The sequence below is a fragment of the Dipodomys ordii genome, unplaced genomic scaffold (assembly GCF_000151885.1).
Source record: "Dipodomys ordii isolate 6190 unplaced genomic scaffold, Dord_2.0 Scaffold1, whole genome shotgun sequence".
NCBI classification, from domain to species: domain Eukaryota; kingdom Metazoa; phylum Chordata; class Mammalia; order Rodentia; family Heteromyidae; genus Dipodomys; species Dipodomys ordii.
Window position 1 is genome coordinate 62,058,004 of NW_012267217.1, and position 25,389 is coordinate 62,083,392.

Below are 25,389 nucleotides of genomic sequence, written 5' to 3' on the forward strand. Positions count from 1 at the left end.
TTTTTTTTAAGAAACCAGGTCACAACTTCAAATTCCCAGTCTTGCCTTGGTGGGGGATGCTGCAGTGAGACAGCCCAGACAGCAGGTGGCACTGCGGAAGATGCTCACACCTTCCCTTCCACCCTTTCTCCTCGCAATGGCGGGTGAATGAGCGGGTCCTTTCTTTGCAGGGGTTGCCATTGCAAAGCCTGATGCAGGTGCAGGATAATATTCCCACTCCTCAGAAACACTGACCTCGAGGAATGTTATGGGAACAAAGGCATCATTTATGTATCCTCTGTGCGGGAGGCAGAGGTGCAAAAAACATCTAAGGTGGCAAGGATTCGCGCGCGGCGGCAGGCAGTGCGGCGGGCAGCTCCTGGGCGGGCGGGGTCCTAGACAAGAAGCGAGCCGGCGGCCTGAGCGGGCGGCTGACTGAGCCGCGCACCGGGAGAGTCGGGAGGCGCGGGGCGGCGAGCGGGCCCGAGCTGACAGATACCGGCGCGGCCAGGACAGCGAGCGAGCGGACGGGCGAGTGCAGGACGCAGCCATGATCACCTCAGCCGGTGAGCGGGTCTGGGAGTCGGCGTCCAGAGGGAGGAGCCGCGCCCGAGCCGGCTTTTAGCTGAGTCAGGGCCGGTGACTGGGCACCTCCGGGCGGAGCGCCGGCCGCGCGGCCCCTCGCCGCCCAGGCCCACCCGGGCTCGGGGGCTGGGAGGCCGATCGGGCTCCTTCGGCCTCCGAGAATCGAGCCGGACCCTCCGGGGTCCACCACCTCGGCGGTCTCTCTTGCCACACCCCCGGGCGGGGACCACCGGGGCTGCCTGGGGCCAGTCCTGGACCCCCCTGGAGGAGTTTTCCTTCCGCCTGACCTTCTGGCCTTGGTCGTTGTAGGGCTGTTTCACTCCAGTCCCTCCCCACGGGCGTCTGGGGTGGGTGTCTGGCGAGGCTGCTGCATAGATGCTTCTGGATCTAGCCATCATGCATTGGTTCTCCTTAGAGTGAGATCCGAAATGAGGTTTGAGATCGGCCAGTGCCATGGTATTCAGTTAAGCACCCCCGAGAACTTAGTTCGCTGTAGACAGCACCCTGAAGACAGCATTACAGCTGAGCGAGCCAGCTTAACAACTTTTCTTCAGGCTGGTGCTCAGTACGTATTCTGCATCCAAGATAGAACTCAATAGGTCTGTGGAGTAAGTTTCGTACACTTATAGTAGTTTTAGTTAAGGTAGTGACAATCGAAATAGAATAGCTATAGGGATCAACTTATGGAGATTCTTTTTAAACTCCTAACTACAAACTGATTTTTCTAATAGCTGTCCACTAGTGGTTTTGTTGTCGTTGTTGTTTTTGTTTTGTTTTGTTTTCTTCTTGGCTGCTTCTGTTTCCTTTCTTGTCTCTTTACTGTGTACTTGTCCATAGCTATCTTGCAAACAAACGTGATCAGAAGACAGTAAGCTGGGTGGTAAGGAGCTCAACGTTTTTTGAGGATTAATCGAGGAAGCTGGGAGATACTAGATGATATGGTAGTGTTTTGTTTCTTTGTTTAGTGCTGGTACTGGGGCTTGAACTCAGGGCCTGGGCGCTGTCCCTTAGCTGTTGCACTCAATGCACTGGCATTCTGCCATTTGAGCCACAGCTCCACTGCAAGCTTTTTGCTGGTTAATTGGAGCGTCATAGAATTTCATGCGCTGGCTGTCTTTACATCAAGATCCTCAGAGCTCAGCCACATGAATAGCTAGGATTACAGGTGAGTTTACGGTATTTTCAAACACTTTAGTAGCTGCTAACTCTTCCTGGAATTAGTCTTTTGTCTCCATAGGATACAAAGGATTGAGAATGTTAGTTTAGTAAGAGGAAGAACTTTTCCAGTGGACAAATTCTTAATATAAACATTAAATTTCTTGCCACCTGTAAATATATGCCTCATTCCATTTCAGATCCTCCATTGCCACTGGCTCTCAGTATATATTAACGCTGTCTTCTGCGTGTAGCTTTCACTGAACACAAAAGTTCTCTGGATGCCTAACTGAATACCCTTAGAATGGACCCAGAAATAACTTACTCATTTCTGTCTTGGCCCGAACCACCTTCATCTCTTCCCAGAGTTGTGATAATAGCCATAAGACTTTGATCTTCTGCAGTACCTCTGTTGACCTTGTTCATGTTTTCAGAGTTTTTAAGCCCCCTTTTTTTGAAGATCATAGCAGCTTTTATTTATTTTTTGAAAAATTTTATTGTAAAGGTGATGTACAGAGTGTTTAGTTAAGTTACATAAGTAAGGTAATGAATGCATTTCTTTTTGAACAGTGTTACCCCCTTCCTCATTTTCTCCTGTTTTCCCCCACACTCACCTCCCCAACAAAGTTGTAAAGTTCATTTCCAGCATAGTGTCTAGTGAGTACCACTGTTGCATTGGTTCACTCTCTGTCCAACCATTTCTTTGATTCTCTTTCCCTTTCTTTCCCAAATAAGATAAACTTATATGCAAGACAATGGGTACAGAAATAAAAAGTGGTGTCAACAGAGAATAAACCAAAAGTGGGGGGGGGGGAGAAATAACTGCAAGCAGTACACTAAAATCCCTCTTGTTTCCATTTCTTGGAGTTCATTTCAATAAACATCGTATTTTTTCTTTTTTTTTTTTTTTTGTTTATGGGGCTTGAAGTCAGCTTGGGTGCTGTCCCTCATCTCTTCAGCTCAAGGCCAGCGCTCTACCTATTAAGCCACAGTGCCATTTCCAGTTTTCTAGTGGTTTATTGGAGATAAGAGTCTCACGGACTTTCCTGCCCAGGCTGGCTTTGAACCGTGATCCTCAGATCTCAGCCTCCTGAGTAGCTAGGATTATAGGCGAGAGCCACTGGCACCCGGCAATAAACATCATTTTATATGGTCATATGCACATAGGTATTGAGCCACTGAGATCTTTGCCTAAAATTCTCCAGTGCTGCCTCTCATCCACACTATATCCCAAACACACTGACCTTTTTTTTTTTTTTTTTGTCGGTCGTGGGGCTTGAACTCTGGGCCTGGGTGCACACTGACCTTTTTTTTTAAAAAAAAAATTTTGTTTCTTTTTTAAAGTCCTTGCCCATTTAATTCCATTTCTCAACTTTTCTCGTTGTCTCAGCTTCCCAATCTTTAGTCTTAACTGAAGTGTTAGCCTTATCTAACTTCTTTTTAAATGCTGACTTCTCCCTTGCTGCACCTCTCCATCACAATTCTCTAGTTACATTGTTTGTCTACTTCCCTGATCACTGCCTATCTCTCTGTAGTTCAACTTTGGGCACAATGGTTTTCTCTGCTCTTAGAAAACTGCTGAGAATATGGCAGCAGTTCAGAAATATATGTTAAATGAAGAAATCAGCCAACCAAGCAAATCGATCAATAAGACCCTACAGTTTTTGAAGTAGAGGCCAAAAGATTGTTTGACCTTATTCTGATATCATCTTGTTAACTATCATTTGTTAAGTTTGTTAGACTACATGTTAGCTTCTCCACACCTTTTGTTAGTTTCTTTTCCTATAGCTTAGGATCTGTCCCAGGTGCTAAGCAGTCCAGTGTGGTGCTGGTGTGCCTGTATTCACTAGGCACTGATACTCACTAAAGCCAGTGGTAAGAAGTAAGGGATTGTTGGTTTTTTGTTGGTTTTGTTTTGTTTTTGGTGCCAGTCCTAGAGCTTGAACTCAGGGCCTGGTTGCTGTCCCTGAGCTTTTTCACTCAAGAGTAGTTAGTGCTCTATCAGCTGAACCACACCTCCACTTTAGTTATTTGTTTTTTAAAATAGTTAATTGGAGATAAGAGTATCTTGGACTTGCCTGCCTGGGCTAGCTTTGAACTATGATCCCCAGATTTCAGCCTCCTGAGTAGCTAGATTTGAGGATGAAGGGAGGGAGTGAAGAGATGGATGCTTTTTTACTGGAGAGATGTGAAATTACAAGGATTTGATTTAACTTAAATAGCACAGGACATAGAGGAAAGCTAAGCTAATTAAAACAGTAGTCTCCTACACTTCTGCCTTCCTGATCTTCAGAGGCAATTCTTTCATTAAAATATGTGTGTGCACGCACACACATGCATGCATACATGTGTGCATCTGTGCCTGGTCCAAGGGCTTGAACTCAGGACGTAGGAGCTGTTCCTGAGCTTTGTGCTCAGGCACTCTACTACCACTGGAGCCACAGCTCACACTTCCTTTTTCATGGTTAATAGATCAGAGTCTCATGGACTTTGCTGCCCTGGCTGGCTTTGTATCACTATCCGCACATCTCCATTTAAGTAGCTAGAATTGTATGTGTATTCCACCAGTGCCTGTCTTAAACTTTTGAACAGGAGCAGGGTCTTCTGGAACATACCTCTGTACTAATAATATCCAGATATTGCTGTAAGTTAACTCAGCAATTAGAAAGTATCTATAGATTACCTATGATGATCTAGTTTTCCATATCCTTAGGCCTTTCCTATTCTACCCATTCAAAGGAGAGTTCTATTTTGTCTTTGAAGAAGGAAATATTAATGTGTGGAGTGTACAATATTTGATGTAGTTGTGTTCCACTGGAACAAGCTGACCTTCTAGCTAAAACAACTGTGTAACAAATTAGTCCCAAGTGAAAATAAATAAAAGTCCAGCTTCTCTTGAAAAAACTGTTCAAATACAGCATTCTGGTCTATGGTGTATATAGATTCTGGCCCATCATCTATTCCATATTACTAGTTTGCCCCTTTCTTTTGACTGAAAAATGTGTATCTATCTATCTATCTATAAATGAATAATGGAAATGTTTTTCATTTTTGTGTTGGTCATGGGGTTTGAACTCAGGGCCTGGGCACTATCCTGAGCTTTTGTTCTCAAGGCTAGCTCTTGAGCCACAACTCTACTTCCAATGGAAATAATTTTAATAGTTAATTGGAACATCTAATGGCTACAATGATGCATTTCTAATTTATCTCTTCTCTATGCTATCTGTTTAACACTAAAACCTAGATTTGTCCCACAAACCTAGAGTACTAGGTCCTTTATTTTAAAAACATTTTTATTTTATGTTTTCAGACTAGTAGTGTGCCCTAGTTTTGCTTGCTTAAATTTGTGCTTTTTCCATTTTCTTATGGTTCCCTAAAGACTGCTAAGCTATTTATTTGACAAACCTTTACATAGTAATAGCTACATCTCCTAATCAAATTGCCTCATCAATCAAATCACAGTTTCAACTAATTGTTCCAGAGCTATTTTGAAAACTATATGGGGGGGGGGAGGCTGGGAAGGTTGCTCAGTGATAGAGTGCTTGCCTTGCATGCATGAAGCCCTGGGTTTGATTCCTCAGCATCACATAAGCAGAAAAATGCTGGAAGTGGTGTTATGGCTCAAGTGGTAGAGTGCTAGCCTTGAGCTAAAGAGCTGAGGGACAGACAGCCCAGGCCCAGAGTTCAGGCCCCATGACCGCCAAAAAAAACCCCAAAAAAACAAAGACATATGGAAAATATTTGGAAGAATTTCGTTTCCTTTATAGTGCAACAAAATTTCCCATTCCTTTTCTTATAAAATTTTTGGCACGACTGTTTTTAAAGAGTATTCTTTCAAAGAGGCCAGTTATTTCTTTTATTCTCCTGTTACTGAAGCGTTTAAGATAAGGCATATGGGAAACATTGCTTAAGTAACAGAATTCAGAATGAGCCGACTTGCTCCTCATTTAGTAAACTCTTCCCTGTTGCTGTGATAGGCAGGAGGTGCCTTAATATGAGCACCTTGAAATAATTGAGATAGTTTACTCTGTTGGGTTAATGGTTAAATATAACTTTTTCCCTAAGCAATTTTATAATTGTTTATTTTGTGTGAAAAAAATTTATTCTAAAATTGTATGTGAAAGTTTCCCAATTTGGTCATTAAAGTAGGCTGGTGGTTCTTATCTGTAGTAAGCACAAGAATCACAGGGAAGCTTGACTTCTGAGACCCAGTCCCCTGTTTCCAATTCTCAAGTTATGGAGTGAGGTTAAGAATTTGTATTTCTCTGGGCACCAGTGGCTCAGGCTTGTAATCCTAGCTATTCAGGAGGTTGGGATCTGAGTATTCACAGTTTGAAGTCAACGTGAGCAGAAAAATCCATAAGACTATCTCCAGTTGATCAGCAAGTGGTAGAGTACCAGCCATGAGTGGAAAAAGCTGAGTACCCTCACTGAATTTGTATTTCTAATAGTTTTCCAGATAATGTAACTTCTGTAAGGCGTGATATAAATGAGGTTGTTGACTGTGTGTGTGTGTGGTGTGTGTGTGTGTATGTATGAGCACACACACAATATTTCATGAGAGGTTGGCAACAGTTAATTTTCAGCTTCAAAATAGTTTTAAAAGAGGTGAAATTCTCTGTACATCACCTTTATAATAGCAATAAAAAATAAAAGAAGAATGAAATTATAGTTCCCCTAGTGAAGTCACCCCTAAGCTATACTTTTTTCTTTCTTTAAGACAAGGTTTTATAACCCTGACTGACCTCAAATTCAGAATCTTCCTATCTTAGCTTCCCAAATGCTGGGAATGCCCAGCATTTAACTGTTATATCTATCTGTCTGTCTGTCTGTCTGCCTATCTATCTATTAGCATTTTTTTTTTTTTGCCTTTACCAGTGTTTGAATTCAAGGCCTCATGCTTGCTTGCTTGGCTTGCTTGCTTGCTTGTTTGGTACTCATCACTTGAGCCATATTTCCAGCATAGCTTTTTGCTGGTTATTTTGGAGATGGAGTCTCAGACTTTTCTACCATGAATTCCTTAAGACTTCATCCTCTTGAGTAGCTAGGATTACATATAAGAATGGCATGTTTTGACCAATTTTAATTTATTTTCTCAAAAGACTTCTTGAGTGTTTTCACATGTTAGAGACATGAGAGACAATTAGGAACAAAGCTACTCTACAACAAGAACAAGCAATTCATCTCCTACACATAATACTTTATAAGAAATGGGAGAATGGGGAGATGGAAATAGGAAGGGAAGAGCTGGTACTGGGCTCATCTTGAAAGACCCTAAATGTTAGGATGTTTCTAAGTGGGACAAACAGGTGTTTGTTGTGAATTGAACTTCTTATGTCAGTACAGTCACAACACACTACTTTTTGTTTTGGTTAGTTTTCTCACCTCGTAGGTAACTGTATAATAAGTATAATAAATATAAATATTGCACATGTAAAGGTTCCCAGCTGAAGAGTATGGACAATCTTCCATCTCCTTCCGTCTTCCTAGTGGCTAGTTCAGTACAGTTTGCTATCATCCATTTCTTCCTCACAAGTCTCCCATTCAGTATTTGTCTACATTGTGATTCAGTCCATGAAGATTCTGTTCCTCTCTTTTCCTTCCTTGTAGAGTCATGTATGATGCCATACATAAAATTCAGAAATATACAACTAGGGACAGAAAGGGAGAGCAGTTGTTCCTGTAAAATGCTATGTTTTTTCATAAAGTAATCCGTCTTCTGTCATTCTGTGGCTATCACCATCCCTGCCTCTATCAGTGCCCTCCCCCCGCCCCCCCAGTCCTGGGGCTTCAACTTGGCCTGAGTGTACTGTCCCTGAGCTTCTTTTGCTCAAGGCTAGTGCTCTACCACTTGAGCCACAGCACCACTTCTGATGCTGTGGAAGTGGTACTGAGGAATCAAATCCAGCGAGCCCAGGGCTCCATGCATGCCAGCCAACTGCTCTACCACTAAGCCATCTTCCCAGACCATCTATCAGTGCTTTTGATAGACTCTCCAAGTTTCTGATTCTAGTTGGTTGTAAGACTTTAAGCAGCATTCTTCACCTGAGTATCGTGTCCCTCTGGCAAAGTTGTTAGGCTTACTAATCTGTGACAGTGCCCATAAAGTGATGTATGTGCAGCCAGAGCTCTGAACACTCACATGCATATCCACACCCATGGTTTTGGGGGCACACTCCATTGATTGAAATGTATAGGACATTTTTCTTTTCTCCTAAGCTGTATTTTGTCTTGATTGGTAGATTAAATGCTTGTTGCTTGGCAGATATTTATGGACCCTTAAGTCTGTAAGGTCCCTCTACCTCCAGTGTTTCCAGTGTCTACAAAAGTGCTGCACTTGTATGAGAATAAAAGCCCCCAAATGTTCATTTCTGCCTGTGGACACATGTCTTACAATCATGATATACCTTTTGTCTTATAGCTGGAATCATTTCTCTTCTGGATGAAGAAGAACCACAGCTTAAGGTATGTGTTGAAGACAAAGTCACTAGACTTAGGAATTCTGTGAATCTGTGAAGCTTTAAAATGGTAAAATCTACATTTCTGTCATTTAAAGTAGCCATCCTACATCTGGAGACAGTTAGCTAGAGAAGGTAGTATTTTTAGTGATAACAGTTGATTTTCCTTGAATTTAGCTTTATTGAGGCAGACAAACCTTAAGATGGCTTGGGACTAACCCTCCAGTTCTTTTTTTTATTTGTTTGTTTTTTTCAGTACTGGGAATTAAACCCAGAACTTCACACATTCTAGGCAAGTGTTTCGCCACCAGAGCTACTCAGATAGCCTCTCTTAATGGTCTGGGGTTTTGGCCTTACTGGGGTTAGAACTTCTGCTGCTGGAGCAAAAAAACCCAAACCCTTTTTGCTTTGATTTTTCAGATATGGTTTCACATTATGGCCCCAGGCCAGAGATCGTCCTCTGCCTAAGCCTCTGTATAGCTGTGATCACCAGCATATGCCACCCACACTCAGTTTTGTTCAAGGCTGGCATTCTACCACTTGACCCACTCCTCTGCTTCTGGCCCTCCTATCTCCACTCCCCAGTAGCAGGGAGGTATTTGCTACCACACTGGCTCCCTCCAGGTTTTGTTTTTAATCTAGGAACCTGATGTCAGTCTTCTATATTTAAAGAAGGAAAAGGTTTAAGCTGGGCACTGGTGGCTCACACCTGTAATCCTAGCTACTCAGGGGCTTAGATCTGAGGATCGAGGTTTAAAGCCAGCCTGGGCAGGAAGGTCCATGAGACTCTGATCTCCAGTAAACCACCAGAAAACCAGAAGAGGTGCTGTGGCTCAAGTGGTAGAACGCTAGCCTTGCACTGAAGAGCTGAGGGACAGCGCCCAGGCCCAGAGTTTAAGCTCCACAATTGACAAAAAAGAAAAAGAAAAGGTTCATTCTAGTAAGGAATAGCAGTGTATGATCAGTCTGATGTTTTGTAATTGCAGAAAGGAAATATCTAAACCCAAGAAAAAGCATGTTAGTTTATGAATTTCTGTGTTTGTCATAAATTAAAGACCGTAGAAAATATTGCTAAGTATTTGGCCATTGATTTGTTGGGCAGTTTTAAAGGATGTGTATTTCTAAGTCTGTCTCAAAATAGAATTTTGGTTTTGTCTTTTACAGGAATTTGCACTACACAAATTGAATGCAGTTGTCAATGACTTCTGGGCAGAAATCTCGGAGTCTGTAGACAAAATGTAAGCAATTTCTATAATTTTAAGTAAGGTAGATCATTTTCTGTGGATGTGAGTCTTTCGTTTTATTACTTCATGTAGGAATTTACTTCTAAATTGTGGCTTGAGTGTTTAGATTTGGCCTTTTTGGTCGGGGGCAGTATTGGGGTTTGAACTCAGAGCCTCATTCTTGCTAGGTAGGTGCTCTACCATCTGAGCCACGTCCTCAGACCTGTTTTTCACTGGTTATTTTTTGAGATACGATCTTGCTTCCTTCCTACATTCACCACTAAACCTCCATCCACCTATTTCAGGCTTCCTTGGAGAACAGTGAGTTGGAATCTCTCTGACTTTACTGTCCCCTCTGGTGTGGAGCCTCAGTCCTCCCAATCTCAACCTCTCATGTAGTTTGGGATAACTGGTGTGAGCCACTGCACTCAGCTATGAGTTGAGGGCGTCTTGAAAATGAACTGGGTGAACTTGAACTCTTTTGTTCTGATCTCATCTCTAAAGTAGCTAGAATTTGAGCTACCTGCAAGCAGCTCGATTTGGGATTTATGTTATTTTGTTATTTAAGTAGTTGTACAAAGAAGCTTCCTTTCAGCAAATCAGTTTATAAGTACAATATATCTTGATCCATATGATCCTAGATTTGATATTTTTTAAGGAAAACCACAACTTAAATGAGATCTGTCTTTTCCTAATTTCTTTCAGAGAAGTTTTATATGAAGATGAAGGTTTCCGGAGTCGGCAGTTTGCAGCCTTGGTGGCATCTAAAGTATTTTATCACCTGGGGGCTTTTGAGGAATCTCTGAATTATGCTCTTGGAGCAGGTGACCTCTTCAATGTCAATGATAATTCTGAATATGTGGAAACTATTATAGGTAATTACCTGCTGTCTTGGCCACTTCCTTTGTGCCCTGGTATATGTAGCATTTTTCTTTTTTTCTGAATATGAGGTTTACAAATTATTATTATTATTTTATTTTTTATTGTTATACAGATGACATACAGAGGGCTTACAGTTATGTAAGTCAGGCATTGAGTACATTTCTTTTTGAACAATGTTACCCCGTCTCTCACGACCAAATTATTTTAATTGGAAGTACATATTTTTTCTGTAATAACTTTATGTAGGCTGGGTTTTCAGATCTGTCTCTGAATGCTAGTTAGCTATTGTGTCACTAATCCAGTGAGTAGTTTTACATAATGCTTAACTAAGATTATTATGAATGACAAATTAAATGATACTGATTTTTTTATTTTATTTTATTTTTTTGGGTCCGGTCGTAGGGCCTGAACTCTGGGCCTGGGCGCTGTCCCTCCGCTCTTCTGCTCAAGGCCAGTGCTCTACCACTTGAGCCACAGTGCCACTTCTGGCTTTTTTCTTTTTGCTTATGTGGTGCTGAGGAATCGAACCCAGGGCCTCAGGCATGCAAGGCAAGCACTCTACCATTGAGCCACCTTCCCAGCCCCATGATATTGATTTATATAGCCCTCCTCCTTCTTACTTGTTTCGTTTTGCTTTTTGAGGCAGGTATCATGACTTCAGGCTGGCCCTGAACTTGTGATCCTACTGCCTCAGCTTCCTACCTTGGAATTACAGGTGGATGTCACCAGGCTTAATTTATTTGTGTTTTATTTGTTGTTGTTGTTTTGTTTTTGTGCCGGTCATGGACCTGAACTCTGGGCCTGGATGCTGTCCCTCAGCTCTTCAGCTTAAGGCAAGCGTTCTACCGCCTGAGTCACAGTGCCGCTTCCGGCTTTTTCTGTTTATGTGGTGCTGAGGAATCGAACCCAGGGCCTCATGCATGCAAGGCAAGCACTCTACCACTGAGCCACCTTCCCAGCCCTATTTGTGTATTTTTGAAGTGAGTAGAAAGGATGTGTTAGTTTTCTATCATTATAACATGCATCTGAGACTATCAACTTGTAAAGGGGAAGGGCTTGTTTTGGCTCACAGTTTTTTCAAGGTCCATGATGGTTTGGGCCTATGGCAAGGGGCCACATCATGGTGGAAAATACATAGTAGAGGAGGGCTGCTTGTTTCATTTTTGGGAAGTGGAAGAGTTGGTAGATAGGCCCTGGGATTCTGTTCAAGGGCATGCCCCAATACCTTAATCTTCCCAAGCTTTGCCTCCTAAAGATTCCTTCATACAACCAACAGTGCCAAACTGGAGACAAACCAACAAATGGGCTGCTGGAGAACATTCAGCTATAGCAGTGGGTAACCTTATAGATGAGGCTTTTGCATCTCTTTATCTTTTATTTCAACCAGAGTTACAAGTTCAATAACTATGTAAGGCCTGGGCTTCTGGTATAGTGCAATGGTAAAGTGCTGGCCAAGTGCGTCTGAGACCTTGGGTTCAATCTCCAGCACAAGCCAAAACCTCTCAAAATTATAAAAGGCTTTCTTTGTTTAAAGACTTTGTAGCTTAAAAAAAAAGTCTGAAAGCATATATCTAGTAGTTGAGGGAAGAGAGCATGCCCTCAGACATGTCTTGCAGCTATGAAGCTTGGAATCATAGTTTCAGAGGGCTCCTGAGTAGGTACTATGCCAAGAATGTACAGTGTAGGTACTTTGTATTGTTGACTAAGGAAATCTGCATTATTCACCTGAAGTCTTTTTTTTTTTTTTTTTTTGCCGGTCATGGGGCCTGAACTCTGGGCCTGGGCCCTCTCCCTCAGCTCTTCAGCTTAAGGCTAGCACTCTACCACTGGAGCCACAGCGCCACTTCCGGCTTTTTCTGTTTATGTGGTGCTGAGGAATTGAACCCAGGGCCTCATGCTTGCAAGGCATGCACTCTACCGCTGAGCCACCTTCCCAGCCCTCACCTGAAGTCTTAAAGGCAGAGAATTGGATTCTCTTTCAGAAATTAAATTGGGAAAGTACTGGCATTAAAAGGTACACTGTACCTTAAAATGTCCTTGAAGTTCTAACTAAGATAGTATTGGGATTTGAACCCAAAGCCTCATGCTTGCTAAATCGACACTACCACTAAGCCACCTTCAGCTGGTTGTTGGTAGCACCTGTAATCCTAGCTACTCAAGAGGCTGTTCTCTGAAGATCATGTTTGGAATCCAGCCCAGGTAGAAAAGTCCCTGTGAAACTCTTACCTCCATCTAACCACCAGAAAACTGGAAGTAGTACTGTGGCTCAAAGTGATAGAGTGCTAGCCTTGAGCAAAAGAGCTCACAGACAGCTCTGAGGCCCTGTGTTCAAGCCCCATGACTGACAAATCCCCCAGACCCCCCCCCCTAAAAAAAACAAACCACCTCCAGCCCAGTTCTTCTTTTATTTGGACATTGTCTTGCTATTTTGATCAGGCTGACTATGAACTCATAACCCTCCTGCCTCAGTCTTCCAGGTAGCAGGGATTACAGCATAACATTGTGTCCAGTTTTTAACTAGGATTCTTTGTTCATATTTTTTCATCTGTGATATTTTTGTTTGTTTCTGTACTAGTCCTGAGGCTTGAACTCAGGACCTGGGCGCACTCTCTGAGCATTTTTCTGCACAAGGATAGTGCTCTACCAATTGAGCCATTGCTCTACTTCCTGCTTTTTCGTTGCTTAATTGGAGATAGAGTCTCATGGACTTTTCTGCCTGTCCTGGCTTTGAACCATGATCCTCAGAGCTCTGTCTTGAGAGTAGCTAGGATTAGGCATGAACCACTGCTGTCTAGCTGGTCTGTGAATCTTACAGGAAGAAAAATGGTTTTACAGGATAGACCTTATTGTTTGAAACCAGAGCACTTTCCTCACATTGTTAGAAGTAATCTTTTCTGTCAGAATTGTGTTTTATTTGGTAATACCTTTGGTCATGGTAGTTCAGTTTTCCTAATTTGTCATTATGCTGTGAAAAATAGAAAACTTAAATATGTAGTGTATATTATATAGAATTGTGAATTGGAGGAAATTAAGTAATTTGTATTTATAGTCCAGTATTTAAAAATATTGCTACTGGCATCCTGTTAAGGAAAATTTAAAAACATATATATGGCTTTAGGCATTTGATATGTATGCTAAGATTTGTGTTCAACTAAAATGTCTACATGTTAATCCTTGACACAACCAAAATAGAAATTATGAAACAAAAGAAGTCAGGGGTAAAACACACTTGTTATCTTTTTTATTGTTCTTAGGAATTTTCTTTTTTTTAATTTTTTTTTCTTTTTTTTAATTTTTTAAAAAGTTTTGTAATTTGGTATCATTGGGGTTTGTTTCTTTTTCTTTTTAAATTTAATTTTATTGTCAAAGTGATATACAGAAGGGTTACAGTTACATACGTAATCTAAGGAATTTTCTGATGAGGAATTTTCACGTGATCATTTTTCCAGCAATGATCTGCAACCATGTACAAATATCCCTTGTAGATAGGACACTAATTATAAAGTACAGTGTGGTAGTAGAAGCCTTCCCTATCTCTAAACCATATGTTTTGTCTTAGCTTATTAAAGGTAATTGAGGACCCAGAGACCAGTTTTATTTGCTTGCTTGGATGGAAGTATGAATTGCCCATCTGGTTTTGTATTGTCATAATTTTGTATAAATCAGTGAAACTTAAGGGGGTGTATAAAGTAGAATTTTGAAAAGGTTTCCTACAATCTTAATGAATTGCATAAACAGTACATACAGAAAATAGAAGACACGGGCTGGGAAGGTGGCTCAGTGGTAGAGCGCTTGCCTTGCATGCCTGAGGCCCTGGGTTTGATTCCTCAGCACCACATAAGCAAAAAGAAAAAAGCTGGAAGTGGTGCTGTGGCTCAAGTGGTAGAGTGCTAGCCTTGAGCTGAAGAGCTGAGGGACAGTGCCCAGGCCCAGAGTTCAGGCCCCACAACCGGACCCAAAAATAATAATAAAAAAAAAAGAAAATAGAAGACAGGAAATTTTCTCCTGGTTTTGGTAAGCTGGAAATGAGGCTTGATTTTAGGCATTGTTACCATATGAAGTTGGAATAGAGTTATGAGATAAACATAAATTTAATGTGGAAGAAGGAACCTAACTTGAAACTTGGGAGATTCAGTTTCCCCTTCAGTTATATGATCTAAGGAAATTTTTCCACATGTCCTGATTTTAACTTTTGTTATGATGGAATAAGGATGATGTTTCTACACTTACCTGCAATTGATTGAAAAGCTCTTGTTGGGACCTGAAGATTATCTATAGTCAGAATTGTTTTGTGTCTGTTTTGTGACTACTCTTTTGTTCTTACTTCTTGGACTTGAACCATCACAGTTCTGTCTGGATGAACCCTGAATGTGGCATACTCCCTTTTATTAAGCCTGCATCTCTCCTAGAAATACAGACTCATTTAACATGGGCCTTCGGAGTGACTAACAGTCCCTTATGCTAGTACAAATTACTTGGGTTTAGGGTTATAATTTGGAACTACTTAATCTTTTCCTAGTTTCCTTTTTTTCTTTGAAAGGGGAGACCAGCCAGTGAGTTTTAGAAAGGATAATTAGAGTGTACATCTCTCCTCTCTAGTGGCTGTTTATGTTCTGTATGAATGTAAAAGGAAGCTTTTCTGTTTGTACCTAGAAAGTTTCTATGTTATTTCAAAGAAAGATAACTAACTTGCAAGTTTTATTGCAGGTGGGTTTTTTTTGTTTTTTTGCTGGTACTGGAACTTGAACTCAGTGCCTGGGCACTATCCTGGAGCCTCTTTGTGCCCAAGGCTAGTGCTCTACTACTTGAGTCACAGCGCCACTTCTGGCTTTTTCTGAGTTTATTGGAGGTAAGAGTTTCATGGACTTTCCTGCCGGGGCTCACTTTGAACTGCGATCCTCAGATCTCAGCCTTCTGAATAACTAGGATTACAGGCATGAGCCACCAGTATCTCACATAGAAATTTTAATTGAAAATATAAATCAAGTAACATTTTGAAATGTGCAAATTTATAGTTACCTTATAAGTATAAAGTAATGTGTTATTTTTTTTCTCTATAGCAAAATGCATTGATCACTATACCAAACAGTGTGTGGAAAATGCAGATTTGCCTGAGGGAGAGAAAAAGCCAATTGACCAGAGACTGGAAGGCATTGTAAATAAAATGTTCCAGCGATGTCTAGATGATCACAAGTACAAGCAGGCTATTGGCATTGCTCTGGAGACACGAAGACTAGATGTGTTTGAGAAAACTGTACTAGAGTCGGTAAGTAGATGATATCATTTTAGAACTTGTTATTGATGGTGAATCCACAAAGCAAACTGTTCAAACTCAAGATTTAGTTGCTAGTTAAAAGAAAAATCTAGTTAAAAAGAAGATGCTGTTCTTAACAACTGGTTTATATGTATATATGAACTTTGGCTGTGCTTTGTGTTCCTAGAGTCCTTTTATCTTGCCACTTTTTTTTTTTTTTTTTGGTCGGTTGTGGGGCCTGAACTCTGGGCCTGGGTGCTGTCCCTCAGCTTTTCAGCTCAAGGCTAGCACTCTACCACTTGAGCCACAGCACCCACTTCCGGCTTTTCTGCTTATGTGGCGCTGAGTACTCGAGCCCAGGGCCTCATGCATGCAAGGCAAATATTCTACCAGTGAGCCACCTTCCCAGTCCCAGCCACATTTCTTTTTTACGTGGGCAAGACATATGAGTTACCATCGTCTTTTAAAGAAAAATGTATTGATAAGCTATTATTTTAATATGTTTACTAAGGTTAAATTTAAGAACTAGGTAGCAGATTTAAGAATCCAGGAATTAAGATGACTAAATTACCAACCACAGTGGTCCTCAAGACTGAGTTAAATGGATATAGTCTGCAGACCCACTTTGTTTCACCACTTTTCACTCACCATGAGTTCCTTCTCTACTTCCATCATTTTGGTTTTCACTCATCTCCCTCCTCTTTTACTGCCCCACCCCACTCTGCTAAAAATCTTTTTTTTTTTTTTTTGCCAGTCCTGGGGGTTTGACTTTGGGCCTGGGCACTGTCCCTGAGCTTCTTTTGCTCAAGGCTAGCACTCTACCACTTGAACCACAGTGCCACTTCTGGCATTTTGTGTTTATGTGGTACTGAGGAATGGAACCCAGGGTTTCATGCGTGCAAGGCAAGCACTCTACCACTAAGTCACATTCCCAGCCCTAAAAATATTCTTTCCTTTTCTTACTTGCTGGATTCCTGTTCTGCTTAGAGTTATTAGTTGTTAGCTTAGTAATTAGTTGTTTGTATAACCTTCCATCAATATGAATCCCCATCTTCCACTTCAAAGACTGGTCCAGTAGTTTTGTTAATCTCATGGAACCCTAGGCTTTTCCATAGTGTCCATCTTTTTTCTTTCTTTTTGTTTCTTTTTTTTCTTTTTGTGATACTGGGTTTTGAACTCAGAACCCATGATTTTTTAATTAGTTTTACTAGTATTTAACAACTGACTTTCCTATAGAAACCACCAAGTATTTTTGTATATTACTATTCTCAAATCCTAAGTCTTGGTTTAGCAAAGTAATGATTTGTTTAGATGAGCAAAACAAATAAATAACCATGATATAAAATAGCTCTTATTGGAAGTAGCGCTGTAGCTCAAGTGGTAGAGCGCTCGCCTTGAGCTGAAGAGCTGAGGGATAGCGCCCAGGCCCAGAGTTCAAGCCCCACCACCGACCAAAAAAATAAAATAAAATAAAATAGCTCTTATTTTACTTCCAGTTTCAATTCTATGAAATTGTTGCCTCTTATCTTCATTTGAATAAAATTAAGATATTTGTTATTATTTAACGATTTTTTTTATGTTGGTAGTTGAACTCTGGGCCTTGTACACACTGTGTAATCACTTCACCACTAAGCTGTGTCTCCAGCCCCAAGAAATACTTTGTGAATACTTTGTATCAACCACTGTTCTAGGCATTGAGAATACAGTGGCAAAAAAGACTAAGATTTTGCCCAAATCAATATTTTGGGGATAGTCAAATAAAACAACCACATACTAAAGGGTTAGCAAATGCTTAAAAATGGAAGCAGAAGCTGAATGCTGGTGGCTCTCGCCTTAATCCTGGTTACTCAGAGGGCTGAGATCTGAGTATCAGTATTCAAATCCAGCCTGGGCAGGGAAGTCCACGAGACTCTTTATGACTCCAACTAATCACAAAAAAGCCAGAAGTGGAGCTGTGGCTCAAGTAATAGAGCTCTAGCATTGAGCAAAAGAACTCAGGGACTGGCTTTTTCTGTGTATGTGGTACTGAGGAATCAAACATAGAGTTTTTCAAACCTAGAGTTTTATGCATGCTAGGAAAGTACTCTACCACTAAGCTACATTACCCAACCCGTGCTGCTTTATTTTGAGAGACCTTTATATTGTGATATCTCAAATATTGGGCTGCTTGTGAGAACCACAGGGTAAGCACACCTCGTGAACTCAGTTCACTCATAGCATCAGACAGATATTATTATTATTATTATTTGTTGATCGTGGGGCTTCCGAACTGTGGGTTTGGGCGCTGTTCCTGTGCTCTTCAGCTCAAGGCAAGTACTCTACCGCTTGAGCCAAGCTCCATTTCTGGTTATCTGGTAGTTAATTGGAGATAAGAGTCTCACAGACTTTCCTGCCCCAGCTGGCTTTGAAATGCAATCCTCAGATCCCAGTCTCCTGAGTAGCTAGGATTATAGGTGTGGGCCACCGGTGCCTGGCCAGGCAGGTATTATTATTATGGTATTCCTTATTTTAGTCCTGGAGCTAGAGGTTATTCTACCACATTGTTTTCTGTCCTTCAGTCGGTGCAGGCAGTCAGGAGAAAAAGAGTCTAGTAGCAAGATTAGAGGTAGAAAGCCACCCACAGATATAATTGCAAAACATGGCCACTCAGCGTATGGACAGTTTAACATAGTTTTTCATAATTATTAATCTGATAGTATATACACTATGTCCATATAGTGATGATTGTCGTTGATCACTATATATTAACTTATTTTCAGTCCATTATTCCACAAAGACATATAAATATGGGCTGGGAAGATGACTCAGTGGTAGAGTGCTTGCCTCACATGCATGAGGCCCTGGGTTCGATTCCTCAGCACCTATAAGCATAAAAAGCCGGAATGGTACTGTGGCTAAAGTGGTAGAGCACTAGCCTTCAGCTAAACAGCTGAGGAACAGCGCCAAGGCCCAGAGTTCAGGCCCCATGACTGACAAAAAAAAAAAAGACATAAATATGTAACTGTACAATTTGTCTCTGTAAACTGGGTAGATCAGCTTATATCTGTAATCCTACGTTCTCATGAGGCTGAGATCTGAAGGATCACCATTTGTGGCCAGCTGGGGTAGAAAAGTTCATTAAACTCCATCTCCAACATAACTAGCAAAAGCTAGGCTGGAGGTAATGGCTCTATAGAACCCCAGCCTAGCATGTGTGTGAAGCCCTGACTTTGAACCCCCCTGTACCACTAAGACAAAACAGAAAACCTAAGGATATGGAGATGAACCCAGGAATACTTGCCTAGCACGTGCAAGGCTCTGAGGTCAGTCCTCAGCATGTGGGGGAAAAATATGTGCTAAAATGGTCTAAAATTTTAGGCATTTTTGATTTTTCTGGATAAGTTCTTGCCTTTTTGCCTTGGGTTGGTCTCTTACTACAATCCTCCTACCTATGCTTCCCAAGTAGCTGAGATCACAGATGCATGTTACCACATCTTGCTTTTATTTTTGAGATAGTCTGGCTAACTTTTTCCTTGTGCTGGCTTGAACGGAAGTCTTTTCAATCTCTGCTTCCTGAGTAGCTTGGTTTGTAGGTGTGAGCCGCTGCACCTGTCCCTACGTTTTTTTGTTTTGTTTTGTTTTTGTTTTTGTTGGTCATGGGGCCTGAACTCTGGGCCTAGGCGCTGTCCCTCAGCTCTTCAGCTCAAGGCTAGCACTCTACAATTTGACTATAGCGCCACTTCCAGCTTTTTCTGCTTATGTGGTGCTGAGGAATCGAACCCAGGGCCTCATGCACACAAGGCAAGCATTCTATCACTGAACCACCTTCCCAGCCCCTGCTCTAGGTTTTTATTGTTTAAAGGGTTGAAATCATTGGCAGTTCTGAATGATTAAAGAAGGAAGAAAATAATTCCATTTTTGCTTATTTTTTGTTTTTATTTATTTATTTATTTTGTCGGTCATGGGGCCTGAACTCTGGCCTGGGCGCTGTCCCTCAGCTCTTAAGCTCAAGGCTAGCGCTCTACCACTTGAGCCACAGCTCCACTTCCGGCTTTTTCTGCTTATGTGGTGCTGAGGAATCGAACCCAGGGCCTCAGACATGCAAGGCAAGCGGTCTACCACTGAGCCACCTTCACAGTCCAATAATTCCATTTTAAACTAAAAAATATTTAAGTAATTAAATAATTATATACTTTTAATTGTCTTTCAGAATGATGTCCCAGGAATGCTAGCATATAGCCTTAAGCTCTGCATGTCTTTAATGCAGAATAAACAGTTTCGGAATAAAGTCCTAAGAGTTCTGGTTAAAATTTACATGAACTTAGAGAAACCGGATTTCATCAATGTTTGTCAGGTAATTACATTATATTATAATTACAGTTATATTACGTTCTGTTTTATTACTCCATTCTGTTCTGTGCCATGTAACCCATAATTATATCACATTACTATAATAGTTTCACATGTTATCAGTTGCTCTTTACACAGTCCATAAGAAATGGAATCTCACAGCACTAAATACCTATTTTGTTAAAATTATTCTTTTTCTCTTCATGTATTCTTTTTGTGTGTTTTAAAAATAATCAAAGTATTTAAGAAAATCTTGGGACCACATTAAAAAAAAGGAAAGGAGAAAAACAGTACTTATTCTTTAGTGTGTCATTATGAAGTATGGAATTATGAAGTGTAGAAATTATCTGGGCTCAGCTCAAATACCTGTTGTGTTTGAGTAATGAACCCAGATAATTTTATCCCTTTTTCGTGGATGAATTTGTTCAGAAAAAAATACAAGTAGTAAAGAAAATATACAAAGTAAATTATATTTTACATTTTTAAAAATGTGTTGAGCAGTTTATAAATGCGTGCTTTTAAATTCATAAAGAACTATAGACTACACAATGCAGTCTTTCCTTCAGCCATAATTCTCTCCCCTGGAGACAATATCAGGAGTTTATAGTTTCCAATGCAGCATTTTTTCATGTTTTCTATGTACAGTGTTCATTGTACAGTGGCCATTCAGTGTTTGTACTTTGCCTTACTTAAGCATCCTCCTAAATTGGTCACTTATTTTTTCTCATTATTTTCTGTTCTTAATATGTAATAACTTTGAACATAAGTTTATCTTGAAGTTGAATTAAATGCTACTTAAGGGCATAAGAAAATTTAAGCTCAGATTTTTAAAAGAAAGGCCTAATTTTATTAGGATAATTTTGTTGACGTAGATGGCAGATTAAGAGTAGAAATGCACACAGTGATCATTTTGATCTCTCTTATTCTATTGAAGCCTAGTAGTAAGTGCTAAGAATGAATGACTCCTGCAATGCAGTACCAATGATACAGGTTAAGGATTATTTGGATGTAATTATGGATAAGGATTCAAAGAAGAGACAGTCATTTAGGATCTGTTACTGAGTAATGTTAATTACCAAGCATGATGTTAGGACCTGTGAATGTAAGGTATATAGGCTTTTTTATGGAAAGCAGATGCATTTTCAGAAGCATTTGCCTAGTGTTGGGTTCAGAACTAGAATGCTAGACACTATAATCTGTTCTACCTGGCCTATGTTTCAAGCTAGACCGTTAGCCCTGTGCTAAATACTTTGCAGATGAAGTTTTCAATTACTTTATGCTTGTTCTTTATCTCCTTTTCAGTGCTTAATTTTCTTAGATGATCCTCAGGCTGTCAGTGATATCTTAGAAAAACTGGTAAAGGAAGACAACCTTCTGATGGCTTATCAGATTTGTTTTGATTTGTATGAAAGTGCTAGCCAGCAGTTTTTGTCATCTGTAATCCAGAATCTTCGAACTGTCGGTACCCCTATTGCTTCTGTGCCTGGATCCACCAATACGGGTACTGTTCCAGGAGCAGAAAAAGAGAGGTATAAGTATCTTTTTCTGCATCAGAACTAACTGAACAATCTTTATTTTGAGTTCACCAGTTTTTGTTATGTTTGTTTTTTATTAACAAAATGTATATTTTGTTTTTTTAAATTTGTTTGAATTGAATAATCGGGCTTCCTTTATCTTAGAAATGCTTAGAATTTTTCTTAATTATCCTTGGAAATACTCAAAGATTAAACATTATTTTTTGCCAGGCACCAGTGGCTCATGCCTGTAATCCTAGCTACTCAGGAGGCTGAGATCTGAGGATTGTGGTTCAAAGCCAGCCCAGGCAGAAAAGTCTGTGAGACCTTGTTTTTTGTCGGTCATGGGGCTTGAACTCTGGGCTTGGGCACTATCCCTGCACTCTTCAGCTCAAGGCGAGCTCTCTTCTGTTTGAGCCACAGCACCACTTCTGGTTTTCTGGTGGTTAATTGGAGATAAGAGTCTCATGGATTTTCTGCCTGGGCTGGTTTTGAACCATGATCCTCAGATCTTAGCCTCCTCAGTAGCTAGGATTACAGGCATGAGCCACTGGTGCCCAGCGCTGTGAGACTCTTATCTCCAGTAAACCACCAGAAAACCAGAAGTGGTGCTGTGGCTCAAGGGCGCTTGTCTTGAGCTGAAGAGCTGAGGGACAGCGCCCAGGCCCAGAGTTCAAGCCCCATAACCAACAATAAAAAAACAACATTATTTTCTTAATATGATAACAGTTTGACAAGTTGCAGATCTATGAACTAACACAGATTCTATTTGGTAAAAATTAATTATGAATTGTTGGTTCTCTTCATTTTAGTGAGACAATGGAAACAGAAGAAAAGACAGGCAGTGCACTAGTAGGAAAAACACCAGAGGCGGTAAGTGTATTTTTGAAGTTGAGGTTGCCATTTAACAGTTACTCATATGGTGCATCAATTTTTTGTTTTTTGGTTTTTTTGGGTCTGGTCGTGGGGCCTGAACTCTAGGCCTGGGCACTGTCCCTCAGCTCTTCAGCTCAAGGCTAGCACTCTACCACTTGAGCCACAGCGCCACTTCGGCTCTTTTCTTTTTGCTTATGTGGTGCTGAGGAATCAAACCCAGGGCCTCAGGCATGCAAGGCAACTGCTTTACCACTGAGCCAACTTCCCAGCCCCCATCATAAACATTTTAAATAGTGATACATACCTGCTTTTTTTTTTTTTCTTGGAGGAGGGCATTGCTGGTGTTTGAACTTAGAACCTCACTTATTCATCTTGCTTTCTCAGCTAGCTCTCTACCACTTGAGTTTCCAGCCCCTTAAATACCTGTCCTTTTTAAGTTATTGTTAAATAAAACTCAAGGGGAAAGTTATTTTATAAAAATAGATTGTTTTGTGCTGGGCATTAGTGGCTCAGGAGGCTAAGACCTGAGGTTTGAAGTCAGCCTGGAAAGAAAAGTCTGTGAGACTCAGTAAGTCTGATAAAGTAGCAAAAAGTCAGAGGTGGAATTATGGCTCAAGTAGTAGAGTGCCAGTCTTTAGTGAAACAGTGCTCAGGCTCTGAGGTTAAGCCCCAGTAACTTTACAAAATTAATTCGGAATAGCACTTTAAAGTAATAAAAATCTTGAGATCTTACTACAGAACAATCTCTGTGTAGAAAAGTTTCAAATAACCTGTCACAAAGTGACCAAAAAACATGACATTGAAAAATTTTATCTTACCATATAGGGGACAGGGTAGTTGTGTTTATGATATAGAAAAAGGATAGGAGGAGTAGCAACAGTGATGTGTTGAATGTAATGTTTTCTCTTTCAGGATTTTTAGATACATAAAGCTCAGCTGTTCTGGGTAGAGAGTTGTCTTGGTGTCTTAGTTGTTCATAAGATTATGCGTATATGTTGGTTTAAGATACTTTCGGTTTGCGGGGCACTGGTGGCTCACGCCTGTAATTCTAGCTACTCAGGAGGCTAAGATCTAAGGATTGTGGTTCAAAGCCAGACCAGGCAGGAAAGACCGTGAGACTCCTATCTCCAATAAACCACAAGAAAACCGGAAGTGGCGCTGTAGCTCAAGTGGTAGAGCGCTTGCCTTGAGCTGAAGAGCTGAGGGACAGTGCCCAGGCCCACTGACAAAAAAAAAAAAAAGATACTTCCGGTTTTCTGAATCATAACTAGTGAATTTTTTGTCTGTAAAGTGTATGTGTAGTATAGAAGTGTGGCTCAAGTGGTAGAGTGTCTGCCTAGCAGGTACAAGGCAACCCCCGTACTGCCAAAATAATAATATAAACAAAGAAAATGTAAGTTGACCCTGTATAAAGTAATTTCTCATTTGTTTGTTTGGTGCTGAGGTTGTCAGCTGGGGGGGTCTTAAGCTTGTTAAGCCAGTATGCAGTGACTGAGCTCATATTTTACATTGGGAACTAGCTTTGAATAAATATTTGTCCATTGACTGGCAATATATCCTTGTATATAATAAAAGGAATACATAAAATGTTCTTCCTTTCAAATAATTATAATTGAATTTTCTAGATGCTACCATTAAAATGTTAGAGTGTGTATGTATGTTTGTGCATATTTACACTTTTAATTTAATTAATTTAGGGCTGATGGAATAAAGATGGCTTAGTAATTTCAATAATATATGGATTTTGATTCTTATTTTGACAGAGTCCAGAGCCCAAGGACCAGACTTTGAAAATGATTAAAATTTTAAGTGGTGAAATGGCTATTGAGTTACATCTGCAGTTCCTAATAAGAAATAACAACACAGACCTCATGATTCTAAAAAACACAAAGGTAGGAAACTTAATCATAATGGAGATTTATTTTTTCCCTTCCTTCACCCCCTCTTTTTTCTTTCTTTTTCTTTCTTTTGTCAGTTGTGGGGCTAGAATGTTTGTTTCTTTTGTCGGTTGTGGGGCTGGATGCTGTTCCTTAGCCCTTTTGCTGAAGGCTAGCACTTACAACAAAAGAAAAACAAAGGGCTGGGGAGGTGGCTCAGTGGTAGAGCGCTTGCCTTGCATGCATGAGGCCCTGGGTTTGATTCCTCAGCACCACATAAACAAAAAGAAAAAAAAATCCGGAAGTGGTTCTGTGGCTCGAGTGGTAGAGCACTAGCCTTGAGCGAAGAGCTGAGAGATAGCGCCCAGGCCCCGAGTTCAGGCCCCACGACTGACAAAAAAAAAAACAAACTTGAACCACAGCTCCACTTCCAGCTTCCCCCCCCCCCCCTTGGTGATTAATTGGGAGGTAAGAGTCTGGAGTTTGTCTGGCTGGGCCACCTTCAAACTACAATTCTCAGATCTCAGCCTTCTGAATAACTGGGAATATAGGTATGAGCCACCAGCAAATTTAGCTTTTTTCTCCTCTCCTCCTCTTCTCTTCCCTCCTCTCCACCCCACCAGTAGAGAGGCTTGAACTCAAGGCTTCACCCTTTCTGCTTTGCTTTTTCTTCTCAAAGCTGATGTCTCTCACTTGAACCACAACTCTAGTCAAGATCAATATTTTGTTATTTATTCATTTGCATCTTTGATGCCGGACCTGCTGCTTAAACTCAGGACCTGGGTGCTGTCCCTAAGCTTTTTTGCTCAAGTCTAGTGCTCTATCACTTGAGCTACAGCCCTTCTAGCTTTTTGTTGGCTAATTGGAGATAAAATTCTCACATACTACCTGGGCTGGTTTGAACTGCGATCCTCAAATCTCAGCTCCCTTAATAACTAGGATTGTGGGTGTGAGCTAACAGCACCTAGCTAATATCAATACTTTAAATCTCAGATCGATTTGTTCCTGTTTCATTATAAAAAAGGGCTCTTGAGTGTGTTCAAGCATGCATACATACTCTCATAAATGTTATATGAATACTTGGTCAATATAAAGATACTATTTATTTTTGTAGGATGCAGTACGGAATTCTGTATGTCATACAGCAACTGTTATAGCAAACTCTTTTATGCACTGTGGGACTACCAGTGACCAGTTTCTAAGGTAAATATGCTTAGAGGTTTCTACTTTGGTTTAAAATCATCTTTAACTGTGACT

The 25,389-nt window shown here is 40.7% G+C and overlaps 1 protein-coding gene across 1 annotated transcript in view; it reads left to right on the plus strand.

The window, feature by feature from the left end:
• The first annotated feature begins 398 nt into the window (after positions 1-398).
• Psmd1 (proteasome (prosome, macropain) 26S subunit, non-ATPase, 1) overlaps positions 399-25,389 on the plus strand; it is a 100,204-nt gene continuing 75,213 nt past the window's right edge. The window contains exons 1-10 of the mRNA XM_013021015.1: positions 399-545; positions 8,141-8,184; positions 9,342-9,415; positions 10,106-10,275; positions 15,343-15,548; positions 19,726-19,869; positions 21,168-21,394; positions 22,192-22,252; positions 24,019-24,147; positions 25,247-25,335. Of these exons, the coding sequence (XP_012876469.1) occupies positions 530-545; positions 8,141-8,184; positions 9,342-9,415; positions 10,106-10,275; positions 15,343-15,548; positions 19,726-19,869; positions 21,168-21,394; positions 22,192-22,252; positions 24,019-24,147; positions 25,247-25,335 (1,160 nt within the window). The 5' untranslated portion in view covers positions 399-529. The remainder of the gene's footprint in view (positions 546-8,140; positions 8,185-9,341; positions 9,416-10,105; positions 10,276-15,342; positions 15,549-19,725; positions 19,870-21,167; positions 21,395-22,191; positions 22,253-24,018; positions 24,148-25,246; positions 25,336-25,389) is intronic.